The sequence below is a fragment of the Gossypium hirsutum genome, chromosome D09 (genome assembly GCF_007990345.1).
Source record: "Gossypium hirsutum isolate 1008001.06 chromosome D09, Gossypium_hirsutum_v2.1, whole genome shotgun sequence".
Taxonomy (NCBI): Eukaryota; Viridiplantae; Streptophyta; class Magnoliopsida; order Malvales; family Malvaceae; genus Gossypium; species Gossypium hirsutum.
The window spans coordinates 50,482,224-50,495,350 of record NC_053445.1 but is presented as its reverse complement, the minus strand read 5'-3'; the positions used below and the strand labels follow the sequence as shown (position 1 = coordinate 50,495,350).

Genomic DNA, 13,127 nt, shown 5'->3' with positions numbered 1-13,127 from the left:
GTAAAGAAATAAAAAGAAAAAAAATTTAAATTGTTTTAAAAAATAAAAATATAGGGATTAATTGTGTGATTTGATCTAAAATTTTAGTCTGATATGATGAAATAATAGGCCATATCAGATTGCCGCTACACCATTAATAGTCGTTAACAACTCAGTGACTATTTCGTAACAAAAACGATAACGTAAATAACTAAAATGTAACATTTCAAACATAAGTGACCAAAATGTAATCTGAAGCAAACAAAGGTGACTATTTTGAAATTACCCCATTAGACGCCTAGGAATTAACGACGTTTGTTTTGGAACATTTGCGTGCAACTTACAGATAAAAAAATAAATAATAACTTATTTGTCCGGCAGGTTCGCCTTTGTGTTAGTAACAAAAAGTTACAACCAATTCAGCTAGCAAGGCAATTATTTTGTTTGTTGAAAAGAATAATATATGAAGCTTTTCTTAGATGGTAATATTTTAACTTTTGGATTTAAAAAAAAACGATAATATTTTAATTTTAGCACCTCAAAAATATTAATGATTTAAACTTAAATTTTTTAACACCTTAATTAAATGAAAAAATATTGTATTTTTAAAGATTAATGTATAATGTTATCCAATTCGTTTTCCTTCCATGTGTGTTGCATTCGAAAAATGGTATTGGGTATTGAATTTATATCAATAATTATAATTAAATAATTAAATCGTCAGAAATAAATTTAGTTTAAATCCGATGATATGGGACTTCAAAATTATAAAAAATAAACCTTGAATACCAATATGAAAAAAGTGATATAGATAAAAGTAAAATCATGCTTTTCAAAGTATTGAAGTATAAAATCTAAGCAATAATTTTATCACCATTACGGATTATGAATTACACAACTGTTTTTTCTGTGGTTAGGAAAAAAAGGAAGGGGGGGGGGGGAAGAAATTATAAATACATAAATTCCAGCCCTAAACTTTTTTTATGCATACTCTCTAAGAGTAATTGCATGAATTAACAGGATTAAACCCTTGATTTATCGTATCTGATGAAATATTATCATTTGGATCATCAGAGTCATCCTCTTGATCCAATGACACATCAACTGATAAAATCAGAGAAGGAGAAACATCTTCAGGGTCTTGAGAACCATCACCTTCATCTTGTTGAACACTGGCTGACAACATAGGCATATGTGAAGCATCATCGGTATGTCCAGGTGCATCTGAGATATCATCATCGGATTGTTCCGAGGTCAGCCTGGATATAAAGTCACTTAGGCTTAAAGGCTGTACAATTTCTAATTGATGTTCGGGTTTATGCTGCTGATTAAATCGACCAGGGATCTTAGCTGGAGCTTTGTAGCATGATTCGCATAGGTCAAAACCTATTTTCTCCACGCAGTCTTTGCATCTGTATCTCTCCCCTATTATTGGAGTCATCTGCAACAAATTGTAAGAAATTGGCATATTCATTAAACGTGTCTGCCAACAACAGGACATAACAGTGTGCATTACAAATCGTAGCATCACCCACCATCCACTTTGTGGTGGCATCGAAAATGACAGAAGAAATTTCTCCAACCGAGGGATATAAAACAAACAAACAAGGACTTAACCTAAAAGAGCTTTAGCTTTAAATTTGGTGAGCATGATAGGAATATAGAATGCTAATAAAACCATAGGCTATGATAATAATAACCATTTCTAGATCTCAACCTGTAATTACAATATCAAGCACGTAAGTAGAGGGAGAAAGGGGATATAGGGATTTTCTTTTCCTTTCTCAAAAATCAGTTATAGTATGTTTCGCATCCTCTAGTAGTATGATGAAATAAACTTCTAACAAAAGGTTATTATTATTTTTACTTTTTTTGGTGCAAAAGCCAAAAAGAGATGCTGTAGTTATCATATCAATAATGAATTAAATAAAAGGAATACAATATTGGAAAACCTATTACGCTAATTTAGTACTAATTACTGAAAACTTACCCCACAATAATCACAGCCCACTCCGATATGAACTTTTGGCCCATTGCCAAGAAACCATGATGAGTAGAAATCCATGGACATCGATGCTGCTGACCGCTTTGCATCTCGTTGAGCTTGTATTGAACCTGAGCCCAAGTTTAATGGCAGAAATGAGTTAAATTGAAAACAAGGTGGTAAAACTTAATTAATCAAAATGATCTATGAAGTTCAAGCCTGTGGGGAGTGTCACCAACAGAGGAAGTACTTTAAAACACACATAGTTGTCTTGTCAGGTTAACAATGCATGAAACAGAAGACAATTTTTTTTTTTCATCAAGAAAGATTCAATTAAAGCATAAGAGTATTTTGAGTGTCTGCAGATGCATAAGCATTTGAGGGGAGAGAGAAAGCCAAGAACAACCCAAGCAGCTTCAGGTGTTAATTAAATATTTAGCTTTTCCACCCCATTTTCTTATAATTATTTAGCTCTTGATAAAGTCCCCAAAAGAAACCAAGAGAAAAGAATATAGGGTTTAAATTCTATCTTTTCACAGGACATGAAAGCAAAGTGAAAATAATCCAAATAGCCTAATTCAATTGATGGTCAAAATAAATGAGATAAACATCATCAATGATTCTGAGAGTAAGATGCTCACAACTGTGTTCTTTGAGTAAAGTCCTCTGTCTTTCTGTATATTCTTCAGGAAAGTGCTCCTCCAAGAATTGCTCCAGAATTAAACAAACACTAGGAAATCCATTTGGTTGCAAGCTTTTACAGACTTGACACCTAAGGTTTTCATCTTTTGGAATAAGAAAACAAGATTCACAATATACTGCAACAAAGAAGAAACTAAAGTAAATGATCAACAACAATATCCTCTAAACCTTTGGCTTTTGGGACAACAGATAAAATGAATATATACTACCATGGCCACAATTGAGAACAACTGGTCGCAAAAGCAGCCTCTTGCATGCAGCACAGAGTAAATCGGCAATAGAAACCTTTTGATCTTTATGCTCAAACTCATTTTGGATCCAACTCTTTCCTTCGTTGGGTTCATTTCTAGAAACTTCAGGGTCCTTTGAAGATGTCGTCGGTTTATTTGCCATACCATTTTCATCTTGCATGGTCATTTTTAGTGAATCTCTGGATGAGGAAGATTCCTGATCCTTAGAACAACTTTCTGAATGAATGTCCATTTCAAGATGAGGCTGGTTTTGGTTATTCCTGAAAATATCTGAATTCTCACAAGGCATTGGTTCAACTAAATTTTTATCAAATTGAAGTGAGAATCGGCCAGCTTCATTCTCTTCTTCTGCACAAGGAAACAAGAAAAGGACATAAAAAAAAATAAAGAAAACACAAAGCATCATCATTTTCCAACGTGGGGAAGTTTTTTTCTTGGGGGGAAGGGGGGTTCAAATGAGCAAGCACCAAAGTAATTAATGAAACTGATCACAACATCTGTGAAGAAAAGTTTTCCCATCTTATAATAATAAAAATCTTTAGTCAGCATGCTAATATCTTCTCCCTGGGTTTTGGCAGCAAAGTCATTCTAATATGTGAATTTCTTTATCACAAATCTTTCAGTGGAACTCAGCAACACGATTAAAAGTTTTTCTTCCAAGCATCTTAAAGATTTCCTCAGCTCTTACTGGAGCATATTAGTATTATGCAACTAGTTCATAATTCGCATAATTGAAAGCATAAGTATCTTTAGTATTCTAAAGCAAAGTTGGAGTTCATCAATGTTAATATTTACCATTAGTAGAAGAGATCAATTTCATAAGAAAACTAAACACTTCTCCACCATCTGAGAATTAAGAACTTCAATAAAATTTTCAGAAGAGTTGGGTCATTGACTAAAAGATGATAGAAACAAACCTTTTTCCCCCAAACTTATAATTTGTTAACAGATTTTTGAGAATTTAAAGAAAAGGAGAAAGAAGAAACAACGGTACCTTGGACTTGCCTTTCCCTTCTCTTATAGGCTATAGGATACAACTTCAGAAGCAAAAAGTGCAGCAATTGGCAGACACTTGGGAAATGATTGAATGGGCACCGACAAATGGGGCAATTTGACTGATAAACATGATTCATTGCATTATAGACACACCAGAAGCATGACATGTGGCCACAGGCTGCAAATATGGAAAGTAAAGGCGGCTTACAGGTAAAATTACTTATCAGAAGTTAGTCGAGCATTTTGCCTTCTTACCTAATACAACAGGCTTGTAAAGGAGTTCCCTGGAACACAAAAGGAAATCACCTTCAGAAGGTATCCAAGGAAATAGAGCTCCAACAAACTAATAACCACAAAGTACACACAAATTGTAAGAAGTCATATACCATATAGGATTTGTGACTAAACTATTAACCTAAGTTACTAGGTGTGAGCGTCAGACAAAATATGTTAAAAATTTTCTAAGATTTTTCATTTATTTGGAGGGTCCTAGAAGGGTCATATCCCATACTCATGTCCAAATATTCGTCAGACACAGATGTCAGATACGGTCCTTTGAGAAAAATGAAGAACCAGAACAATGTAGCTATTAACTTCGGATCATTGATGGGTATTATGATTCTTATTTGCTCATAAACTACCCAAAAACTTGACTTGAAAAGAATTGACAAGCATAATGCGAATTATGATTTATATATGTTGGTATTACAAGAAATAAAGGAACAGAGCAATGAAGCAAACAAGTTCCCATAGAAATGGACATTATCCACATTTTTGTCAAATTTCACAAGTTCCCGGATAGGCACACTTTCTGCAAATGATTACAAATAAGCCATTAGACAACCATAAGGTTGCTACAGTTAGAAGACAGCCAGATGTGGAATATTGGTTTTGACAAGCTTATCGTTATACTGAGATTCATCGCTTAAAAGAAAGCTCCAGTTTTCAACCTTCAAAGAATTCACAACATGCTTAAACCAATAAATAAAGCTCAGATTAAAGTTAGAGGCACCAAAAACTCGCTAAGATTGAGCTTTATTTAAGTTCTTTTTCTTCTAAAACTTATCTAACAAAAAGAGGGACAAAACAACTTAATACATAGCACAGTCAATGTTTCGAACCTCGATAACTTAATAGCTCCAATTCCTACTTTCTAAACCTAAATTCAACATAAATTCAGATATATATAACCCTAGAGTTTGCAGTTATAAATATAATTCCTAAAATTCTAAAATTTACAATTAAACTATCCTTCGAATAAGATTATTCTCAGAGATCACATAATTTGATGATAAACTCGAAACAATCATGCTAAATAAATCGTCAATATATAAATACATACACATGAAGAAGAGAAAAGAAAATCAATAATATAAGCTGTAATTATAGGAAATGAAAATGAAAAGGAGGAGGAGGGAATGGAAAAGGAACTTACAAGCAAACGCAACATTGGAACTCGTTTGGAAATTCCTCAGGTGGAAGGTTAACATCAAGTCTTTCTTTTTCATCTTCAACATGTTCTTCATTCTCTGTTTCTGTTAGGGTTTCATCGATATTAACATTGATTTTCTCCTCTTTTTCCATTTTTTTTTTCTGAAAATGAAAGAAAGATGAAAGGAAAGAAGAAGGCCAACAAGCTGGTGGAAGAGAAGACGCCTTTTGCGTTTCTGAGCTCTGCCCTACTTGGACCTACCTATTTTCACACTCTGCTTCCACAGATTTTTTTTAATGTTTTTTCTCTGTTTATGTATTATACTATGAAAATGAAATTAAAAAAATGTGTTATCCATGGAGAAAATGTTAAGACCCTGAAAATTAGATGTGTAAACTAGCCCAAAGTTTAGATTTTGGTAACTTATTAAAAAAAAAAAAGGAGAATTTCATTTAAATATTAAATTATTCAAAAATTATTTTTTAAGTCATTAGATTATTAGGTTAAAAAGTTTGACTAGTAAGTTTTAAGTGACGATTTAACGATTGGTACAGTAGATTAATAACCATCGACGAGTAGAATGACATACTTTGGATCCAAGCCGATCTAACATTCAACATGGAAGATTGGATAAAAAAGTTTTTTGGATTTTAGTTCATAAATTTGTGATCCTCAATGTTGTTTCATGAAAAAAACCCGAACTGTACAAGAGAAAGAGAAGAAAAGATTTAGATTGGAGCAAGCAGTGAAAACAAAGGTCATATAATAGAGATTTTAACAGTATGATAACTTAAATGAAAAGATTTGAATAGTTCGGTAACCATTGTGTAACTTTTTAAAATTGAGTAACTAAAATATTAATTTACTAATAATTTAGTGAGTATAATTTACCAAAATTAGATATAAATAAAATGTTTAATTTCATCATACCTCCCTAAACTATAAATCAAAATTTTAAATTAATCTTTCAATTTCAAAATATTCTAAATGAATTCTCAAACTAGAAATGTTCATGAATTGAATCCCAATTCACCTGTTTTATTACTTAAAGATAATAAAAAAATATTTAAATTTAATTATAAAAGTATAATATTATTTTTATATATTAAACAGTAAATGAGCCTACGCTGGTTTGGTATTGAAAATTTTAACTTCTAAGTCTAGCCTAGAGCAAACTGAGTAGCTGCTGCACCTCTGTCTCAAACTAAAGTATTGTTCCAATAAAGTATTTTCATTAATTTTCTCAACTTATGAAGAGATTTGTCGGTTTGCTTTGTTTGCTACTCGTAAAGATTGCGTATTTAAAATATTAAATTAATTTGTGATATCAATTTAATTAATAATATTATTTATATACACTATATTAATAAAAGAAAATGATTTATATAAAAATATTTATTAATTATTATTAGTGTAATGATAAAAAATTTGTTTATATATTGAATATGTGTTCAATCATTGTATATGATAATTTTATTTATATTTAATTTAAATTTATATAAAATAATAAAAAGCAAAAATGTCATCAAACAATAATAATAATTGTTTAATAGGAAGGGTAAATTAATCTTTTTCTAATTAAATTCTTAGGCAATTAACTCGTGACACTAATTTAGTCAAAAATTTAAATAATAATATAGATGCGATATAAATATAATATGAGTTTTTTTTTTTTACAATGAAGGGAAGATTGAGTAGTGGAAATTTAAATTATGAATATAATTTCATCCAAAACCTTAAATTAAGAAAAAGTTTTCTCTTAAACTAGTGATTTGGTTGACTATATGAAATAATTAAACTATAACATACATACTGTTGTTCCAATAGGGTCGGAAGCGTGTAAATTATTGTACTAAAAAATCACACAAAGTTCAATTCCCAGGGAAGAGAGGTGGATCACATGGATCTCTTAAATACCAAGTCTTTCCTTAGACAGAATATCCCTTCTATAGTAATTTAATAGCACAATTAAATACTACTATTATACCCTCAAATATTGAAAGAAAAATAGGACAAGAAAGAACACAAGAGATTTAACGAGGTTCGGTAAATTATACCTACGTCCTCGGGCACTAACACCAGATGATAACTTTACTATCTCCAAAGTATTACAAACAAATAGAATTCCTTAAGAATTCTCAAATGGGAGAAGAGAGAAAACTAAGAGAGAAAGATTGGTTGGGATGAATTGAAATGAGAAATGAGAAGGCCTATTTATAGTTGAGGTTTAAGGACCAAACAATAAATAGCCCATTATCTCAAGGACCAAAAAAAAATTATCCCATGCCACTTTTTCAAAGTCAACTTTAGGGTGCTAAACTTGCACCACTTTGTATTGTTTGCCATTAATGTTGTCTCCCATTAATGTTAACAATCTCCACCTTGAAGATTTGATTAGGATAATCACATCTTCACACACTTCCTTCAACTCCCCAAATTCGATAAAGCTATCTTTTGTAGTGCCTACAAATGCACTCTCGAGCGCCATACACCTGAAGGTGCTCAAATTCTTAGGATGTTAATCAAGTTCAAACAATGATTAAACTTGATTGTTGTTACCACCTTGGTCATCATATCTGCGGGATTATCTGCTGTCGGAATCTTCTGAAGTAGAATTTTGCCTTTTTCAAAGACTTCCCGCACAAAGTGATATCTTACGTCGATATGCTTGGTTCTTGAATGATAGACTTGATTTTTCGCTAAATGAATAGCGCTCTGACTGTCACAATATAAACTTATGTGACTTTGAACAACTCCTAAGTCTTTCAACAATCCATTAAGCCAAATAGCCTCCTTAACAGCTTCTGTAACTGCCATATATTTTGCCTCTGTAGTAGACACAGCTACTGTAGACTGTAAGGTAGACTTCCAACTCACTGGGGCTTTCGCAAGAGTAAACAGATACCCCGTAGTTGAACGACGTTTATCTAAATCACCAGCAAAGTCAGAATCAACATATCCAACTACAAACTGACCAAGTGCTTCATCCTGTTCAAAAATTAAACCAACATCTACGGTTTTTCGAAGATACCGTAGAATCCATTTCACAGCTTGCCAATGTCCTTTTCCAGGATCATGCATATACCTGCTCACAACTCCAACAGCTTGTGAAATGTCAGGCCTCGTACACACCATCGCATACATCAAACTCCCAACTGCATTAGCATATGGGACTTTCGCCATATATTCTCTTTCATCTTCAGTCTTCGGAGACAATTGAGCTCTAAGTTTCAAATGAGAAGCAAGTGGGGTACTTACATGTTTTGTGTTTTCATTTACACCAAAACACTGTAATACCTTTTTCAGATATTGCTTCTGATTTAAACAGAGCTTGCCTCTCGGTCTATCTCTACTTATCTCCATGCCGAGAATCTTCTTGGCCTCACCTAGATCTTTCATCTCAAACTCTTGATTCAACTGAGCCTTTAGCTTATGTATCTCATTTTGGCTCTTCGAAGCGATTAACATATCATCAATATACAAGAGTAGATAAATGAAAGATCCGTCATGCAGCTTCTGCAAATATACACAATTGTCATATTTGCTTTTTGTGTACTTCTGCCTTCTCATAAAGCTATCAAATCGCTTGTACCACTGCCTCGAGGATTGCTTCAATCCATATAGCGATTTGTTCAGCTTACAAACCCAATTTCTACCACCAGCATCTGTGTATCCTTCGGGCTGAGTCATATAGATCTCCTCTTCTAACTCACCATGTAAGAAAGCCGTCTTAACATCAAGTTGAGCTAGCTCCAAATTCAACTGTGCTACCAAGGCCAACAAAATTCTAATGGAGGAATGCTTCACAACAGGGGAAAATACATCATTGTAGTCAATTCCCTCCTTCTGAGCGTAGCCTTTAGCTACCAATCTTGCCTTGTAGCGAATATCCTTCTTGCTAGGAGATCCATCTTTCTTTGCGAATACCCACTTGCATCCGATTGCCCTTTTACCTTTCGGTAATTGCGCCAACTCCCAAGTATTGTTCTTCCGGAGAGACTGCATCTCTTCATCCATGGCGCTTTTCCATTTATCACTTTCTAAGCTTTGCATTGCTTCTTGATAAGTGATAGGAATATCATCAACAACGGGAAGGGCGTAGGCCACCATATCAGTAAATCGAGCAGGTTTACGAATTTCTCTCCGTGGCCTTGCAACTGCAACTGCAACTGGTTCTGGTGTACTTAGTGGTTCTTGGGTCAGAACCTCTTCAACCTCTAATTCCTCCATTGTGGCTGGAGAATTAGACTTATTAACTGGGCAAATCCCCATCTGCTCAAACTCCACCTGTTTTGGAGTACACTCCACCTGCTGTGGAGTATTGCTCGTCTGAATATCTTTATCTGCTACCTTTTTCAATGTGGCAAATTCATCAAAGGTAACATCTCTGCTACAGATCATTTTCTTTGTGCTTAAGCACCAAAGACGAAATCCCTTCACTCTAGAAGTGATTCCCATAAAGAGAGCTTTCTTTGCCCTCGAATTTAAATTTGACTCATTCACATGGTAATATGTAGTGGTTCCAAACACATGTAAGGAATCATAATCTGTAGCCGGTTTTCCAGACCATACCTCCATAGGAGTTTTTCTTTCTAATGCAGATGATGGCAAACGATTAACAAGATGGCCAGCGTATGTCACAGCCTCAGCCCAAAATTGCTTGCCCAACCCAGTATTGGACAACATACATCGAACTTTCTCCAGCAATGTTCGATTCATACGCTCTGCCAATCCATTCTGCTGTGGTGTATCCCTAACTGTGAAGTGTCGAACAATACCATACTCTTGGCACACATCGAAGAACGGATCACTTTTATATTCCCCTCCATTGTCCGTCCTAAGCCGCTTGATTTTCTTGCCAGTCTGGTTTTCGATCATAGTTTTCCATTTAAGAAAAACTCTAAGCACTTCATCCTTAGTTCTCATGGTATACACCCAAACTCTTCTGGAAAAGTCATCAACAAAAGTAACAAAGTAGTGTTTTCCTCCCAATGAAGGTGTCTTGGAAGGCCCCCACACATCTGAGTGAACATATTCTAAAATACCTTTTGTATTATGGATAGCAGTACCGAATTTCACTCTCTTTTGCTTTCCCAGAACACAATGCTTGCAAAATTTTAATTTGCAAGCCTTTGCACCTTTCAACAATCCTTGCTTTGCCAGAATTTGCAAGGATTTTTCGCTGGCATGTCCCAACTTCATATGCCACAACTGTATTGAGTCCAATTCTTTGTTGCCGGAAGCTGCAGCGACTGCTCCAATAACTGTACTACCTTGGTAGTAATACAAGTTATTTTTCCTGATGCCCTTCAATATCACAAGTGCGCCAGATGTCACTTTCAAAACCCCATCTCTCATAGTAACAACTGAACCATTGGATTCCAGGGCTCCCAATGAGATGAGATTTTTCTTCAAACTGGGCACGTACCGAACATCAGTCAGAACTCTGGTTGATCCATCTTTATTCTTTAATTGGATTGAACCTATCCCAACCGTTTTACAGGCATTGTCATTGCCCATATAAACAACTCCTCCATTTAGTTCTACTAAATCAGAGAACCACTCCCGGTTAGGGGACATATGATAGGTACAACCCGAATCCAATATCCACTCATCTGAATGGAACGACGATGATGATGCAACCAGTGATAGTTCAGAGTCACTGGTATCATGCTTTGCAACACAAGCATCTACAGCAGCTTTTCCCTTATTCTTCAGCTTTGGACAATTTTTCTTCTAGTGGCCTTTCTCATGACAAAAAGCACATTCATCTTTCCCGAGTCTGGACTTTGACTTTGATCTCCCCTTTTGAGTTTTCTTCCGAGTGTATGAACGACCTCGGACTACTAAAGCTTCTGTATCTCTGATTGAATTTTTCTGTTTGTCATTCTTTTTCTGTTCATAACTGTATAAGGCCGCACAAACTTCGCTCAGAGATATATCACTCCTGCCATGAAGTAGAGTAGTTTCTAGGAACTCAAACTCCTCAGGAAGTGACCCCAACAGTATCAAAGCCAAATCTTCATCTTTGAATGTCTCATCCATATTCAGCAAATCAATGACTAACTGATTAAATTTGGTGATGTGATCATTCATTGTGGTACTTGGGACGTATGTGAAGCGAAACAGTCTTTTCTTCAAGTGGAGCTTATTTTGACTGTTTTTCTTCAAAAAATTTTCTTCAAGTGCCACCCACAACTTATTTGCAGAAGTCTCCTTTGAAAAAGCATACCTCTGCTCTCGAGAAAGGCATGATCGAATTGTGCCACATGCCAACCGATTGATCGCCTTCCAATCTTTCTCCTGTACATCATCTGGTTTCTCTTCATTAATGGCAATGTCTAGACCCTGTTGAAAAAGGGCATCTAGAACCTCACTTTGCCACATACCAAAATGGCCCGTGCCATCAAAGATCTCCACGGCCAGTCTTGCATTTGCAATTGTCGGTCTTGTCCACATGGACGATGTTGAAGCTCCTACACCGACTATTTTCTCCATAATCTTTCAATATACCTAAGGAAATCTTTTCTGATGTGGAAGATCAGTTCAAACTGCAACCACAGAGCATACTACGATTAACCTTCGGCTCTGATACCACTTGTTGTTCCAATAGGGTCGGAAGCGTGTAAATTATTGTACTAAAAAATCACACAAAGTTCAATTCCCAGGGAAGAGAGGTGGATCACATGGATCTCTTAAATACCAAGTCTTTCCTTAGACAGAATATCCCTTCTATAGTAATTTAATAGCACAATTAAATACTACTATTATACCCTCAAATATTGAAAGAAAAATAGGACAAGAAAGAACACAAGAGATTTAACGAGGTTCGGTAAATTATACCTACGTCCTCGGGCACTAACACCAGATGATAACTTTACTATCTCCAAAGTATTACAAACAAATAGAATTCCTTAAGAATTCTCAAATGGGAGAAGAGAGAAAACTAAGAGAGAAAGATTGGTTGGGATGAATTGAAATGAGAAATGAGAAGGCCTATTTATAGTTGAGGTTTAAGGACCAAACAATAAATAGCCCATTATCTCAAGGACCAAAAAAAAATTATCCCATGCCACTTTTTCAAAGTCAACTTTAGGGTGCTAAACTTGCACCACTTTGTATTGTTTGCCATTAATGTTGTCTCCCATTAATGTTAACACATACATATATCAAAATATTAAAATTTACATTGAGCATCCTTTGGGCTGTAAATATGTGGGTCAGATAGAGGTGAATACGAGCAAAACTAAACTCAGGAGATGGAATATGATTCTCAATTTGGGGCAAAGCCAATAGATAAGAAAATAGGTAACCAAATCTCACATGCGTTTACTCATGTGATGGGCTATATGAGTCTCAACTTGGGGCAAAGCCGATAGATATGGAGAAAAAGAGTATAATCCGTGAGAAGACAATTGATCACAATATGATTAACACCAAAGATTAAGTGACGCTTATGGCATGGAACTGCCGTGACATGAGAATCCCCCATCAGTTGGGTAATCTGTAAAGCTTTTTGTTTTGGAAGAAACATCTAAAGAGCACGAACATGAGTCATTACCAGGATCATTCATGCATGCGAAGTTACTAAGCCTTTCACGTGCCTACGTGTTGTGGACTCTGGTGTTTGCTTTGTGAACAAAATGAACTACGTACTGGACTAGGATGCTCCCTGGATGCTAGAAAATTTTGGGGATGAGAAGTAAATTTTTATTACCAAAGTGAGACCCTTCATTGACTTTACTGGTAATTACATGCACAACTTTTATTATGCACAACGTCT

General features: G+C 35.0%; 1 protein-coding gene across 2 annotated transcripts; it reads right to left on the bottom strand.

The window, feature by feature from the left end:
- Window positions 1-834: 834 nt before the first annotated feature.
- Window positions 835-7,529, bottom strand: LOC107890567 (E3 ubiquitin-protein ligase PRT1). 2 transcript variants are annotated; one of them, XM_016815053.2, is made up of 7 exons: window positions 5,348-7,529; window positions 4,168-4,196; window positions 3,911-4,090; window positions 2,875-3,264; window positions 2,605-2,781; window positions 1,970-2,094; window positions 835-1,420 (listed from the first exon to the last, which is right to left on the bottom strand). In XM_016815053.2, the coding sequence occupies exons 1-7, from the start codon at window positions 5,494-5,496 to the stop codon at window positions 974-976; spliced, it is 1,497 nt and encodes a 498-aa protein (XP_016670542.2). In that variant the 5' UTR covers window positions 5,497-7,529; the 3' UTR covers window positions 835-973. The 2 variants fall into 2 exon arrangements, with proteins under 2 accessions (XP_016670542.2, XP_016670543.2); XM_016815054.2 differs by having other exon boundaries at window positions 4,168-4,255; window positions 5,348-5,638.
- Between the last annotated feature and the right edge of the window lie 5,598 nt (window positions 7,530-13,127).